Genomic DNA, 16,479 nt, shown 5'->3' with positions numbered 1-16,479 from the left:
AACCATGTTTTCCCTGGTCCGGTCTTCAGGTGGCAGACATCGTACCTTTTGTTCCTTGGCCGTTGTTCATAGTGTTGCAGTAAACACAGAGACACAGATGTCTCTTTGATTCCATTTCCTTCGGATATAAACACATTACAGTTGCTACCGAGTCATGGTAATTTCACATCTAATGTTTTGAGGAACCTTCGTATATCTTTCATTTTCTGTGCTAATTCACATCCAACCATTAGTGGCCTTTCCTCTGCCCCCACATCCTCATGGCCCTTGTCACCGTCACCCTTCGATCATAAGGAAAGAGGTGATACTGTTGCCGCTCCAAGCTACATGTCACTCTGGGCTACTGATGTTGATTAAAGGACAAAAAGAAAAGAAAAATTCGTATTTTAACTGAGTTCCCCTACCCTGTGTCTGCTTGCCCACACATTTATAGTTTTGAAGGCTCAGTTTGTGCTGTCATTACAGCTGTTTGTTTCTGAGTCCTCCCATCTAGAGATGTGTTTTTCACTCTCCCCGTATGGTGACATTGAAGGTTTTTGCCTGGATGATTAATTTTACTTATGACTTTTGTATTGTTGGATGTTTGTGTCCGTTGTGACTCACTGAAGCTCTTGGGCGTCCACTCTTTCTTACAAGGCAGGTCAAATGATCATAAATTCAGCCTTTACATGTCTTAGAATGTGTTTTTGCCTGTCTCCCTACTTCTTTTGTTTTTTTTTTTTGAATTTTGTTTTATTTTATTTTTTTAATTCTTTCTTTTTTCTTTTTCTTTTCTTTTCCCATTTCCTTCATCCTCATTGCACTCACCCTCCTCTCTTCCCCTCCCTCCTTAAGAATGGGCAGGGCACCCTGCCCTGTGGGAAGTCCAAGTCCCTCCCGCTACATCCAGGCCTAGGAAGCTGTGCATCGAAATAGACTAGAGTCCCAAAAAGCCAGTACATGCAGTAGAAACAAGTCACTGCCATTATCAATGGCTGCTCAGTCAGCCCCCATTGTCAGTCACATTCAGAGAATCTGGTTTGATCACATGCTTGTTCAGTCCTGGTCCAACTGGATTTGGTGAGCTCCCATTAGAACAGGCACACTGTCTCAGGGGGCGGAACAACCCCTCGTGGTCCTGACTTTCTTGCTCATCTTCTCCCTCCTCTGCTCTTCATTTGGACCTTGGGAGCTCAGTCCAGTGCTCTGATGAGGGTCTCTGTCTCTATCTCCATCCATTACCGGACAAAGATTTTGTGGTGATATTCGAGATCAGTGTGATAGTGGGCATGGACAGTTCAGGCACCCTCTCCTCTGCTGTCCAAGGACCTAGCTGGGGACATCCCCATGGACACCTGGGAACCTCTCTAGAGCCAAGTCTCTTGCCAACCCTATAATGGTTCCCTTAATGTAGATATCTTCTTCTCTGCTCCTATATCCTCCATCTCCACCCTCCCACTCCCCTAGGCTCTCCCCAGTCTTTCCCTTCTCCCTTCTCTCTCCCTGTCTCGCCTTCTGTCTCCCTATTTCTAAAGGAGAGTTTGCCTGGCATAGTATTATCAGTTGGCAGGTTTTCATTCTATTTTTGGGGTTGTTTTGTTTTCCCTTCAGTATGTTAAATGTACCATTCCATGTGCTCTTTGTTGTCCCTGTGTCTAGTGAGAAATATGCTGGTTTTTCTGTTAAGACTTTTCATATGTGCTGTATATTTTTTAATATTTTATTTTTAATCGTGTAAATGCATGAGAGCAGGTGCCCGTGTAGGCCAGAAGATGGCATCAGAGCCCAGGGAGCTGGAATAACAAGTGTTTGTGAACTACTCAATGTGGGTAGAGAAAACTAAATTCTGGTCCTCTGGAAGAGCAGTCAGGGCTCTTTACCACTGAGCCAACTCTGCGGCCTGGTGATATAGTTATTTCTTGCTGCTTATACTTTTTATTTATTTATTTTTCATTTATTTTATATACTGACCACAGTTTTCCTTCCCTCCTCTCCTCCAGTTCCCTACCCCAACTCCCATTTCTTGCACCCTCATCCATTCGTCCTCTGTCTCTGTTCAGAAAGGGACAGGACTTCCATAGGAGTAAAGCATGGCACATCAAGTTGAGGCAGGGACAAATTCTTCCCCCTACATCAAGGCTGAGCTAGACAACCTAGCAAAGGAAATAGGCTCCCAAAAGCTAACTCAAGCACCAGGGACAGGTCATAATCTCACTGCTAGGAACCCCACAAACAGACCAAGATACACAACTGTCACACACACATGCAGAGGGCCTAGATTGCTCCCATGAAGGCTCCCTAGCAGTTGGTCCAGAGTCTTTGAGCTCCCAGTAGCTCAGGTCAGATGCCTCTGTGGGTTCCCCCATCATGACCTTGGCGCCCTGGCTTGTACAATCCATTCCCTTTCTTTGACAGGATCCCCCCCTCCCCGTGCTTGCATGTAGATCTCTGCATCCACCTCAATCTGTTACCAGATGAAGGCTCTCTGATGGCAATTAGGGTAGTCACCAGTCTAATTATAGGGGAAGGCCAATTCAGGCACCCTCTCCACTATTGCTAGGAGTCTCAGCTTGAGTCATCCTTTGGACTCCTGGGGGTTTCTCTGGCACCAGGTTTGTCCCTAACCCCAAAATGTACCCTCCAAATCAAGTTATTGCTTTCATTACTCTCTTCCTCCACCCAACCTCCAACCCGCACAACCCAATCTCTCCTGTTCCCATCCCCTCATCTTTTCGCTCACCCTCAGGAGATCTCTTCTGTTTCCCGTTCTCAGGGAAATCCATGATCTCTGGGCCTTCCTTGTTTGTTTTTTTTTAAAGTAATTTTATTAAATTATAAAAGTTTCCATTTCCGCCCCTCCTCCCACCAACCTCCCACTCCCCCTACTCCCTCTCCTCCTCCCTCTCCATCCCTAAGAGCAGTCAGGGTTTCCTGCCCTGTGAGAAGTTCAAGTTCCTCCCCCCACCTCCCTCCAGGTCCAGGAAGGTGAGTGTCCAGACAGACTGGATCCGCAAAATCCAGTATATGCAGAGGAAACAAGTCCCAGTGCCATTGTCAATGGCTTTTCAGAAAGACTCCGGGCCAGCCACATTCAGAGAATCCGGCCACATTCAGAGAATCTGGTTGGATTGCGTCCTCGTTCAGTCCCAGTCCAACTGGCCTTGGTAAACTCTCATTAGATCCGTCCCCTTGTATCAGTGGGTGATCGCATCCCTCGCAGTCCTTATTTCCTTTTTCATTTTCTTCCTCCTTCTGCTTCTCATTTGGACCTGGGGGGCTCAGTCCGGTGCTCCAATGTGGGTCTCCGTCTGTATTGCCATGCATCGTCGGATGAAGGTTCTCTCTGATCTTGCCTTCTTTGCTCATGTTCTCTTTCCTTCTGCTTCTCGTTTGGACCTAGGGAGTTAAGTCCAGTGTTCCGATGTGGGTCTCTGTCTCTATCTGCATCCATCGCCAGATGAAGATTCTATGGTAATAAACAAAATATTCATCAGTATGGTTATGGGCCAAGGCCGTTTCAGGCACCCTCTCCTCTGTCCAGAGAAAAATCTGGGGATCTCTCCTTGGACCTGGGATCCCATTTATAATCAAGTCTCCTGTAAACCCTAAAATGACTCCCTTAGTTGAAATATATTCTTCCCTGATCCCATATCCATCCTTCCTCCCTCCCCCCCATCCCAATCCACCGAGCTTTCCCCATTCCTCCCCTACTCCCTTCTCTCTAACCCTCTCCCCTTCCAACAACCCTCCCACCCCCCCAAGCACCCGAGGTTACCTGGGACTCTTGTCTATTTCCAATCTCCAGGATGATAGCTACATGATTTTCATCAGGTTCACCTTCTTATTTAGCTTCTCTAGGATCACAAATAATAGGCTCAAAGACCTTTAATTATGGTTAGAATCCACTTATGAGTGAATACATACCATATTCCTCTTTTTGGGTCTGGCTTACCTCACTCAGTAAAGCGTTTTCTATTTCCATCCATTTGCATGCAAAATTCAAGATGTCATTGTTTTTTACCGCTGAGTAAAACTCTAATGTGTATATGTTCCACACCTTCTTTAACCATTCTTCTATTGAGGGGCACCTAGGTTGTTTCCAGGTTCTGGCTATTACAAATAGTGCTGCTATGAACATAGTTGAACAAATGCTTTTGTAGTATGTTAGGGCATCTCTTGGGTATATTCCCAAGAGTGGAATTGCTGGATCCTGAGGGAGGTTGACTCCCAGTTTCCTGAGAAAACGCCACACTGATTTCCATAGTGGCTACACAAGTTTGCATTCCCACCAACAATGGACGAGTGTTCCCCTCATTCCACATCCTCTCCAGCATAGGCTATCATTGGTGTTTTTGAGTTTGGCTATTCTGACAGGTAAGATGATACCTCAAAGTTGTTTTGATTTGCGTTTCCCTGATCGCTAAGGAGGTTGAGCATGACCTTAAGTGTCTTTTGGCCATTCGAAGTTCATCTGTTGTGAATTCTCTGTTCAGTTCAGTACCCCATTTTTTAATTGGGTTAATTAGAGTTTTAGTGTCTAGTTTCTTGAGTTCTTTGTATATTTTGGAGATCAGACCTTTGTCTGATGAGGGATTTGTGAAGATCTTCTCCCAGTCGGAAGGTAGCCTTTTTGTCTTACTGACAGTGTCCTTTGCTTTACAGAAGCTTCTCAGTTTCAGTAGGTCTCATTTATTCATTGCTTCTCTTATTGTCTGAGCTCCTGGGGTTCTGCTTAGGAACTGGTCTCCTGTGCCTATATCTTGTAGACTACTTCCCACTTTCTCTTCTATCAGGTTCAAAGTGGTCGGATTAATGTTGATGTCTTTAATCCATTTGGACCTGAGTTTTGTGCATGGTGATAGATATGGATCTATTTTCATTCTTCTACAGGTTGACATCCAGTTATGCCAGCACCATTTGTTAAAGATGCTTTCCTTCTTCCATTGTATACCTTTAGCTCCCTTGTCAAATATCAGGTGTTCATACGTTTGTGGGTTAATACCCGGGTCTTCTATTCGATTCCATAGGTCGACTTCTCTGTTGTTATGCCAATACCAAGCTGTTTTCAATACTGTTGCTCTGTAATAGAGTTTGAAGTCAGGGATGGTAATGCCTCCAGAAGTTCCTTTATTGTATAAGATTGTTTTGGCTATCCTGGGTTTTTTGTTTTTCCATATAAACTTGATTATTGTTCTCTCAAGGTCTGTGAAGATGTTTGATGGGATTTTGATGGGAATTGCATTGAATCTATAGATTGCTTTTGATAGAATTGCCATTTTTACTATGTTGATTCTCCCAATCCAAGAGCAGGGGAGGTCTTTCCATTTTCTGGTATCCTCCTCAATTTCTTTCTTCAAGGACTTAAAGTTCTTGTCAAATAGGCCTTTCACTTCCTTGGTTAGAGTTACCCCAAGATATTTTATGCTATTTGTGGCTATCATGAAAGGTGATGTTTCTCTGATTTCCCTCTCTGCTTCTTTATCCTTTGTGTATAGGAGGGCAACCGATTTTTTGGAGTTGATCTTGTATCCTGCCACATTACTAAAGGTGTTTATCAACTGTAGGAGTTCTTTGGTAGAGTTTTTGGGGTCGCTTATGTACACTATCATATCGTCTGCAAATAACGAAAGTTTAACTTCATCCTTTCCAATTCGAATTCCCTTGATCCCCTTATGTTGTCTTATTGCTATTGCTAGAACTTCAAGCACTATATTGAAGAGGTATGGAGAGAGTGGACAGCCTTGTCATGTTCCTGATTTTAGTGGAATGGCTTTGAGTTTCTCTCCATTCAATTTGATGTTATCTGTCGGCTTACTATATATTGCTTTTATTATATTTAGGTATGATCCTTGTATACCCAATCTCTCCAACACCTTTATCATAAAGGGGTGTTGAATTTTGTCCAATGCTTTTTCAGCATCCAATGAAATGATCATATGGTTTTTTTCTTTTAGTTTATTTATATGATGGATTACATTGATAGATTTGCATATGTTGAACCAGCCCTGCGTCTCTGGGATGAAACCCACTTGATCATAATGGATAATTTTTCTAATGTATTCTTGGATTCGGTTTGCCAGTATTTTATTGAGTATTTTTGTGTCAATGTTCATGAGTGAGATTGGCCTGTAATTCTCTTTCTTGGTTGTGTCTTTGTGTGGTTTTGGTATCAGGGTAACTGTAGCTTCATAAAAAGAGTTTGGCAATGATTCTTCTGTTTCTATATTGTGAAATACATTAAGGAGTATAGATATTAACTCTTCCTGGAAGTTCTGGTAGAATTCTGCATTGAAACCATCTGGTCCTGGGCTTTTTTTGGTCGGGAGGTTTTTGATAACAGCTTCTAATTCTTCGCGACTAACAGGTCTATTTAGATTTCACCTGGTCTTGATTTAACTTTGGCAAATGGTATTTATCTAAAAACCAATCCATTTCTTGTACATTTTCCAACTTTGTGGCATATAAACTCTCGTAGTAAGATCTAATGATTCTCTGAATTTCCACTGTGTCTGTTGTTATGTCCCCCTTTTCATTTCTGATCTTATTAATTTGAGTGTTCTCTCTCTGCCGTTTGATTAGTTTGGCTAGGGGTTTGTCAATCTTGTTGATTTTCTCCAAGAACCAACTTTTTGTTTTGTTGATTTTTTGGATTGTTTTCTGTGTTTCTATTTTGTTGATTTCAGCCCTCAGTTTGATTATTTCCAATCTTCTACTCTTCCTGGGAGAGTCTGCTTCTTTTTTTTCCAGAGCTTTTAGGTGTGCTGTTAAGTCTCCAATATGTGCTTTCTCCGTTTTCTTTAATTGGGCACTTAGTGCTATGAACTTTCCTCTTAGCACTGCTTTCATTGTGTCCCATAGGTTTGAGTATGTTGTGTCTTTATTTTCACTAAATTCAAGGAAGACTTTAATTTCTTTCTTTATTTCTTCCTTGACCCAGGGATGATTCTGTAGTTGACTGTTCAACTTCCATGCGTTTGTAGGCTTTCTGGTGTTTGAATTGTTATTGAATTCTAACTTTATTCCGTGGTGATCCTACAAGACACAGGTGATTACTAATATTTTTTTTGTATCTGTGGAAGTTTGCTTTGTTACCGAGTATGTGGTCAATTTTCGAGAAGGTTCCATGAGCTGCAGTCTTTCCTTTTTGGGTAGAATGTTCTATAGATATCTGTTAAGTCCATTTGATTCATTACCTCTAGGAATTCTCTTATTTCTCTGTTGAGTTTCTGTTTGATTGACCTGTCCATTGGTGAGAGAGGTGTGTTGAAGTCTCCTACTATTAGTGTGTGTGGTTTGATGGCTGCCTTGAGTTCTAAAAGTTTTTCTTTTACATAAGTGGGTGCTTTTATATTAGGGGCGTAGATATTCAGGATTGAGACTTCCTCCTGATTAATTGTTCCTGTTATGAGTATGAAATGTCCATCTCCATCTCTTCTGATTGATTTTAGTTTGAAGTCAATTTTGTTAGATATTAGAATGGCCACACCAGCTTGTTTCTTAGGTCCGTTTGCTTGGAAAACCTTTTCCCAACCCTTTACTCTGAGTAGATGTCTATCTTTGTGGTTGAGGTGTGTTTCTTGTAAACAGCAGAATGTTGGATCCTGTTTTCTTATCCAGTCTCTAAGTCTGTGCCTTTTTATAGGTGAGTTGAGTCCATTAATATTAAGTGATATTAATGACCAGTGGTTGTTGATTCCGATTATTATTTTTTTTCTGTGTGTGTAGTAGAGTTTGTGTGTTTCTCTTCTTTGAGTTGTGGTTGTGAAGGGTCGCTAGATGTCTGGGTTATTGTAGGCAGTGATGGCAATGTTGGATTCCTTGGGTTGCGATTTTCCTTCTATTACTTTCTGTAAGGCTGGATTTGTGGCTACGAACTGTTTAAATTTATTTTTATCCTGGAATATTTTGTTTTCTCCGTTGATAGTGAACGATAGCTTGGCTGGGTATAGTAGTCTGGGTTTGCATCCATGGTCTCTTAGTTTCTGCAGTACCTCTATCCAGGACCTTCTGGCTTTCATGGTTTCCATAGAGAAGTCTGGTGTAAGCCTGATAGGTTTACCTTTATAAGTTACTTGATCTTTTTCCTTTGCAGCTCTTAACATTCTTTCTTTAATCTGTATGTTTTGTGTTTTGATTATTATATGGCGAGGGGACTTTTTTTTTTGATCCAGTCTATTCGGTGTTCTGTATGCTTCTTGAACCTTCATAGGAATATCGTTCTTTAGATTGGGAAAGTTTTCTTCTATAATTTTGTTAAATATATTTTCTGGGCCTTTGATCTGCAGTTCTTCTCCTTCTTCAATCCCTATTATTCTTAGATTTGGTTTTTTTATTGTGTCCCAGATTTCCTGAATGTTTTGTGAAGAGAATTTGTTGGATTTGCCGTTTTCTTTGACCAGAGCATTTATTTTTCTCTATGGTATGTTCAGAATCTGAGATTCGTTCTTCTATCTCTTGTATTCTATTGGTTATGCTTGATTCTGTAGTCTCCGTTCGTTTACCTAGGTTTTCCATATCCAGCCGGTTCTCGGTTTGTGTTTTCTTCATTGCCTCCATTTCAGTTTTCAATTCTTGAACTGTTTCCTTTACTTGTTTGATTGGTTTTTTTCTTGGTTTCTCAGGGTATCATTCACGGATTTACTTATTTCTTCAAACTTTTTGTTATATTTCTCATCCATTTCTATACTCATTTCTTCAAACTTTTTGTTATACTTCTCATCCAATTCTTTAAGGGAGTTATTCATATCCTGTTTAAGGGACTCTATTGCTTTCATAATGGCACTTTTTTCCACTTCTTCTGGGTTAGAGTGTTCAAGTCCTTCTGTTGTAGGGTCGTTGGGACCTTGTGTTTTCATGTTGTTTTTCAGATTGTTGGAGGAGGTCTTGCCTTGGCGTCTGCCCATCTCTTCGTTCAAATGCTCTCTATTGGGACTTCTGGTAGCGAGTCAGGTTCCCTTGTTGGGCAGGGAATTCACTGATAGAATGCCTACCTTTCCTCAGGCAGGCTATTGAAGCACAGGCACTCCCTCTTTCCAGGATGCGCCTACAGAGCAGGCCCAGTGTGCAAGGCAGCTGAGCTGGGGAAATTTTATGGCCCCAGTGGGAAGGGAGAAATATTGGAATTTGTACCTGGATGGAAGCTGGGATGGCAGGTGGGGGAGCTTAGCAGGGTGGAGCCAGCAGTGCAGGGTGACCTGAGAGTCTATGGGGTCGGGGAAAGTCCAAGCTCCTCCTCACCGGGCCCCTGCCGTGGGCCCGAAGCAAACTCACCCCTCCGATGGCCCTCTGGATGGAAGCTGGGATGGCTGGCGGGGGGAGCTTAGCAGGGTGGAGCCAGCAGTGCAGGGTGACCTGGGAGTCTATGGGGTCGGGAAAAGTCCGAGCTCCTCCTCACCAGGCCCCTGCCGTGGGCCCGAAGCAAACTCACCCCTCCGATGGCCCTCTGGATGGAAGCTGGAATCTGGGCCCTCCTTGTTACCTAGCCTCTCCGGGGCTGTGGATTGTAGCATGGTTATCCTTTACTTTATAGCTAATATCCACTTATTAGTGAGGACATTCCATGTTGTTTATACTTTTTTTCTGTCTTTGAAATCTGATAGTTTGATCATCAAGCTTTTTGGTGAGCTCCTGGTTTGGGTTTCATTAGCAATTCCATGCTTCCAGAGGTTAAGTCATTGATGCTTTTCTGGGACATGGGAATTTCCACACAAGTTCTTTAACTATGGTTCTGAGTCTCTCTCTCTTCCTTCTCACCTCTTTAAATTTTATTGCAGGTAGGTTTGATCTCTTGATGATGAGCCAGAAAAATCCTCTAGAGAGCCATCCCTCTTTTTTTATTATTAGCTTTCAAATTTGTTCCTTTGACTGGCAGTCTTTGAATGTTCTGTCTTTGAGTTTGCTGATTGTTTCTTTAGTTTGATAAAGTTTGCTGTTAAAATCTGTTGAGTTTCAGATGGTTGTGAGCTTCCATGGTGGTGCTGGGAACTGAACCTGGGTCTTCTGTAAGAGCAGAAAGTGCTCTTAACTGCTGAGCCATCTCTCTCATATCAAACCTCTTCTGCAAGTCCATTCTTGGAGGTGTCAGTTTGGGGTCTTGTGATCCTTGTGGAAATAGTTGTAAACTCTTTGGCATTTGTATGTTTGTTGAGGCTACCACCTTTTGTTAGATTTAATGTTTTCTTTGACCGATGAGTCTGTTTCCTCTATTGTATCCTCAGCACTTGAGATTCTGTCTCCAGTCTCTCATATTCTGCTGCTCATGCTTGCATTTGTGGTTCCTGATCGTTTCCTCATAGTTTCCATTTCTATCATTCCCTCAGTTTGTGTTTCCTTTATTGTCTCTATCCCAGTTTTCAAGTCTTGAATCATTTCTTTCATCTGTGATTGCTTTTTCTTGATTTTCTTTAAGGGGTTTGTTGATCTCTTCCAGTTTTTTGTTTGTCTTTTCCTCCATTTCTTTGAGGGAATTTTTCATTTCCTCTTTAAGGGCCTCAAACATTCTCCTAAAGTTATTTTTTAGGTCATTTTCTTCTGCTTCACCTATATTTGAGTGTTCAAGTCTTGCTGTGATAGGGCCACTAATTTTTATTGGTGTCGTGTTGCTCTTTGTGGTGTTGAGTGTGATCTTACCTTGCCTACCCATCTTTTCCTCTGATTGGTGTAGTTGGGGCTGTGTCTCTGGTGATCAATCTTCCAGGTGCCAGTGGATCCAAGGCTCAGATGGTTGCTCCTCATGGTGCAGTCAGGGCCACGGTTCCAGTCACCCTGGAGGTTACTCAGTGTTCCCAATGCTCAGTGATCTGAGCATTCGCTCTGCAGTCCCTGGGCTCATTTGGGCCTGCTCCCATGGAGGTTGCTTGCTTGGGGCTGCTCCTGCTGAGGTTCCTGCCATGGGCCTGCTCAGGCAGAGGTCACTGGATCAGGCCTGCTCTGGTGGAGGTCATTGACTTGGCACTGCTCTGGTGAAGGTCGCTGATTTGTGCCCAGTGCTGCAGAGGTCTCTGGCTTGGGCCTGTTAAGGCAAAGGTCTCTGGCTCAGGCCTGTTCCTGCAGATGTTCCTGACTCGGGCCTGCTCCCTCTGAGGTCCCTGACTTGCACCTGGTCCTGCAGAGGTCACTACCTTGGGCCTGCTCCCTCGGTGGGTTGCTCCCTTGTGTCTGCTCCGTAGAGGTCATTGCCTTGGGCCTGCTCCAGCTGAGGTCACAGGCTCAGGTCTGCTCTGGTGGAGGTCACTGGCTCAGGCCCCTCCCACAGATGTCCCTGGCTTGGGCCTGCTCCCTAGGTGGGTGGCTCCCTTGTTCCTGCTCCTGTGAAGGTTGCTCCCTCAGGCCTGCTCTGACTGAAGTCGTTGGCTCAGGGCTGGTCTTGAGGCCACCACCTTTTAAAGAACCAGTAAGTTCTCTCTTAGAATGACACGCTTTCACTATTTTGGTGGGGCCAGCCAGCAATGTCCTTCAGCTAGTAAGCCTTTCCTTCAGGTTCTTAAAGGTCTCTTGGTTACTGGCTGTGCTCTGAATTCAAGTGTAGCCTTGCTTTGGTCCCTTATCTAGAAAGGTCACTAGATATATAATATAACTAGCATAAAATGCCATGAATCTGGCAGAATCAAGGGCCTTTTTTTTCTCCTCATACTGTAGCAGATTCCTCCGGGGGTGGTGGTTAAGGCACATGGCAGGAGATGGAATGATGATATACCTGAAAGCTAGCTCTCTTTGAAATCAATCCAGGTAAGCTCTGCCCACTTCTGGGAGTAGAGAGAGCAGCTAAGCTGAAGAACTGTGTTAGCTGGCCTATACCACTGTTGGCAGGTGCATTTCTCATTCAATAAAATGGTTCTATGGACTCTGTTTTACCTGCTTACTTTCTTTTTATTTGACTTTATGTATGGCCCAACTTTCAGGCTTCTGACAGGGTTTCCAAGAGGGTCTTTAGAATGATATGGAAATGGGAATCTGCTCCCCACCTTCTCTTTTGCCTGGGGGTGTTTCTTCTGTGTGCTGGTAAGCCGTCTACTGGAAAGGGAGCTGAGATACATTCCCTAACAGTACATTTCTCTCAATCTCTCAGTATGGATTTTTATTCAGGCCCACAGAACACAGAGATGTCTCCTCCTTATTTTTGTGTTTTGTGGGTTACTGCAAAACATTTGTGCTAAGAGCTGACAGCTGATCTGCTTGTGAAGGGGGTGAAGGCAGGGATCTCCAACCCGAGCACCTTGGTGACATCTCCTTCTGCTAACACTCTCTGTTGGTCTTCCCGCCATCAGCTGGTATTTCTATATACAGTATGAACCAACACGCAATCGGAAGGCACGTGACTGCCATGGCTGCCATGGGTGCAACTTACCTCTTCCTCATTTTCCTTCTGGAGTTTACCTCATGGAATTTAAAAGCATTCATATATCGCTGTGTTTTCTTTGGAATTTATAAGATATTTAGTAAGGTAAGTAACAGAATATAGACTTTAAGGTACTCGTTTTTAAACATATTTTTTTATTGAAAAACGTTTTTTTCCATATTATATATTCTGATCATTGTTCCCCCAGATCCTCCCCACCGACCCAACTCTATGCCCTTTCTTTCTTTCTCTCTTTAGAAAACAACAGCCAAACAAACAAACCAGAATAGAACAAAAAAGAAGAAACACAAACACACACACAACCCATAAAAATCACAAAATCAGAACCTATATCATACAAACAGAAGGCCATAAGACAAAATATACCTGAACAAAGCAAAAATTGAGACCAAAAAAATCTACAAAATACCTGTGAGTTCATTTTGCGTTAGCTATCCTCTGCCGGGCACGGGGGTCTGCCCCTAAGTGTGGTTTATATACCCAGTGGGACTCCAGTAGAGGAAACCAAGTTTTCCTTTGCAAGTGGGCGTCGGTTGGAGATAGCTTCTTGATTAGGGATGGAGCTCATGTCCACATCCCCCTCTTGGTGCTGGCATGCTGTCTCACATGTGCAGTAGGCCAGGCCCTGTGCATGCTGCCAAGGTCGCTGTGAATTCATATGTGTGTCCATCCTGTTGTGTCTAGAAGGCTTAATTTCCTTGGTGTCATCTATTCCCTTTGTCTCTTACAGTTTTTCTGCCTCCTCTTCCACATAGCTCCCTGCCTTAGTGTTCTATTGCTGTGAAGAGATACTATGACCACAGAAACTCTTATGTAGGAAAACATTTAGTTGGGGTGGCTTGCTTACAGTTCAAAGGTTTAGTCCATTATCATCATGATGGGAAGCCTGTTGGCATCAGGCAAGAAGTAGCTGAGAGTCCTTTATCTTGAAGGCAACAGGAAGTGGTATTAGACACTGTGCAGTATCTTAAGCATATATGAGACCTCAAGTCCCACCTGCACAGTGATATACTTCTTCCATCAAGTATATCCACACCTACTCCAACAAGGCTACAACGCCTAATAATGCCACTCCCTGTGAGTTTATGGGGGCCAGTTACATTAAAATTACCATTTTTATCCAAACCATCATATTCCCTGAGCCCTTAAGGGAGGGGTTTGATGCAGGCATCCTATTTAGGACTGAGTGTTTCAAAAATCTCGCAGTTTGCACATTGTCTTGATGTGGGTTAGCGTTAACTCTTAAAATGAAAAGCGCACTCATACACATTTAATTCCATTACTGGGTTTATTGCTTTCCCATCATTATGACCAGAACACCTGATGGAACAACTGGAGGAAAGACTTGTTTGCTCAGGGCTTCAGAGGCTTCACTCGTGGTTGCTTGTCCCCGTGTGCTCGAGCAGAGCGTCATAGCAGCAGGAGAGTATGGCTGAGGATCCTGATTTGAACCCTAGGATGAAGAAGCCCAGGATGAAACAAAAAAGGGGGCCAAGTCCAAGGACCTACTTCCTTCAGCTCAGTTCTCCTTCTTGGTTTCCAAATAATGCCACATCCTGGGGACCAAACCAGTGGAAAACATTTCATACTCAAATCATGGTAGTGGATCAAGAAAATCAATCTATGTTGACTGGCGTCTACATGAATCAGAAGTCTACATAAAATGTTAATTTTGTGATTTTATTGTAATGCATTGATTATTATTGAAATTTTTCCTTTGAATAATTTGTATGTTAGGTGTACATTTCCTCCCCCATCAGCCCATTTGTCCCAATTTGAATCTGGCTTTTGTAAAAGTTCCCAAGTTGTCAATCCATAGAACACACACGCCAGCGTAAGGCCATGTGATAGGTATTCATCCCACAGCAAGCCTCAGGCGTGTGCACAGGGCTTGTTACACTATAATGTGCTGGTCTCCACCACACCTCCTGTGTTTCTGAGGTAGTAAATTTAGGGTAGGCTTTGAAAATTTGCATATGTAGCATGTCCCCCAGTGGTTCTTTTGCTGCTTATAGAAATGAATATTGGAATTAAGTAAGGAATAGAAGGCAGGAGTTTCCAGGCTGTGTCCTATAGTTTGGGAAGACACAATAACACAGACTCAACCTTGAGGACGCCACTAGAGGCAGCTTGGTGTCCAAAGCTGATGGGAGTTTCCTATTCAGAAGGAAGAAAGAAATACCTAATGGTGGGGCATAGCCTCAGGACTAGGGAATCAGGCCAAATCAGCAAATAGCTGGCCAACACCGGAAGTATTGCTCCTTAGAAGTAAAACCTGATGCTCAATTCCAGGGTTGTAATATATTTCCAATCTATCCCTCAAGTACCTACTGCTGCTCAGTGTTACAGTGCATGCTGCACAGAACTCAGCTTCCTTAGGTCTCGCAGGAGAGGCGAGAGGAGAAGTCCATGGGCAGTCCAAAGAAAGGGCCCCAGGATGGGCACCACATCAGAGATCAGACAGATACCAGTCATGGGAATGAGGTTTTTTATTTTAAAAAGTGTATGATACTGAAACTGTATCTAGTAGGCACTAAACTAAGTTCTGCCGAATGTGTAATACTTAAGGGGGTAAATTCAAGACATGGGGTAGGGGCAGCTCAGGCAGTGAAGCAGTGGCTGTTCAAAGAGCTGCAGATGGGTATCTCAGATCAAGACCCGGGTACAGGGTCAGGGAAATCCTCACAGACGCCAGGAGAAGGACTCATTTGCTTACAATTTATTTTTGTATATTTGATGTTTGTTAGAAATTTGTGGTTTATCCCACCACTTACTCTTTTTTATTATATTTTACTTGATTACCCTTGCTAGAGCCTTGTTAATATCTCTAAAGCACCAAATTTGGGGTTTTTAAATTTTTACCTTTCCTTCCTTTCTTTTTGACATATTTTATCTATTTCATTGATCTCCATTCTGAAATAATCCTCACACCTTCATGAATTCATCCAGTCTAGACCAGATGCCCGAGCAGTATCCACCACCCATTCTCCTCTTCACAATCCAGGCTAGGCTGTCCAGAGAGCTATCCACGGAATCTGAAGATGAAGATGTACAAAATGAAAGGGAAGCTATCCTGCAGCATCCTCAGCAGTTCCTGAATTCTACTGTGCTCATTAAAGAGCTTGTAAAGGTAATGTCTTTCCATAGTCAGCACATGGCTCCATTCCCTAAGATGAGCACCAAGGAATCACCGAGGGCCTTCGGGATCTATGCCTGTTCTCCAAGAAGTGTTCTTATGAAACTGTCTGAAGTACTGTGGTCTGTAAAGGTTTGAAACTGTGTGTCTGACCCATCTGAATTCATAGTTCCATGTATTTTGAATTTTCTTTGTTTTTAAGATATATTTTAAAGTGCCACCTACTCTGGCTGTGAGAAATATCTCTGTCACCATCCAAAAGGAGGAGTGTTTTGGATTGCTTGGATTAAATGGAGCTGGAAAAACTACTACCTTTGAAATTCTGACTGGAGAAGAGGTTGCTACATCTGGTGATGTGTTCATTGAAGGCTACAGCATCACCAAAAATATCCGAAAGGTATGCTAGTATCCAATCTGAAGGTGAGAAGCATGATGCCTTAGGGGTGCAGATGGGAGGCAAATGGCAGGAGCCCCCAGAGAGGACTGGTGACAGGTATGGAGATGATTCAATGCATTCCATCGGATGCTTCTGGAAAGAGAAGGAAAATGTAAGGGGACACATGGAGGTATGAAGGGCAGTGTCCTCTGAGTGAAATGCAACCTCTCAGCAGCTCCTCTAGCACACCACACAATGTGCTTGGTGTGTGTAGACATCCATTAGACTCGGAGTCTCCCATCTAGAGTTTAAGAGGAAACTTGAGGTTACCAGTCCCACCCTAACAAAACTCTGAACGAGATGTGCATGGTGGCACATGCTTTTAATGCGCTCAGGAAGCAGAGGCATGTGGATCTCTGGAGTCCTAGGCCAGCCTTGTCTACACAGTAAGACCTGTCTTACTGGGAACCAGCTGATACCCCAAATTAAGGCACTGGGAAAGTGAAACACGAATCACCACTTAATCTGGCACAAAACTCCAGGGCAGGGCCGAGGAGGTGGCTGTGGTTCAGGTGCTTGCTGTGCAAACCTAACAATCTGAGTTCGGATACCCAGAGCCCGGTAACAGCC

General features: G+C 43.3%; 1 protein-coding gene across 3 annotated transcripts in view; it reads left to right on the top strand.

Annotated features, from left to right (window-relative positions):
• The window catches only part of LOC125417124 (phospholipid-transporting ATPase ABCA3-like), a 108,431-nt gene that overhangs the window by 83,012 nt on the left and 8,940 nt on the right, over positions 1–16,479 (top strand). For all 3 annotated transcript variants that reach the window (XM_085693012.2, XM_085693011.2, XM_085693013.2), the window contains exons 24-26: positions 12,246–12,421; positions 15,342–15,467; positions 15,676–15,870. In XM_085693012.2, coding sequence (XP_085549138.2) covers positions 12,246–12,421; positions 15,342–15,467; positions 15,676–15,870 — 497 coding nt within the window. The remainder of the gene's footprint in view (positions 1–12,245; positions 12,422–15,341; positions 15,468–15,675; positions 15,871–16,479) is intronic.

The sequence above is a fragment of the Myodes glareolus genome, chromosome 7 (genome assembly GCF_982192425.1).
Source record: "Myodes glareolus chromosome 7, mMyoGla1.1, whole genome shotgun sequence".
In the NCBI taxonomy this organism is placed as follows: Eukaryota; Metazoa; Chordata; class Mammalia; order Rodentia; family Cricetidae; genus Myodes; species Myodes glareolus.
The sequence above is the reverse complement of the archived record's forward strand: the minus strand, read 5'-3'. Positions and strand labels throughout refer to the sequence as shown.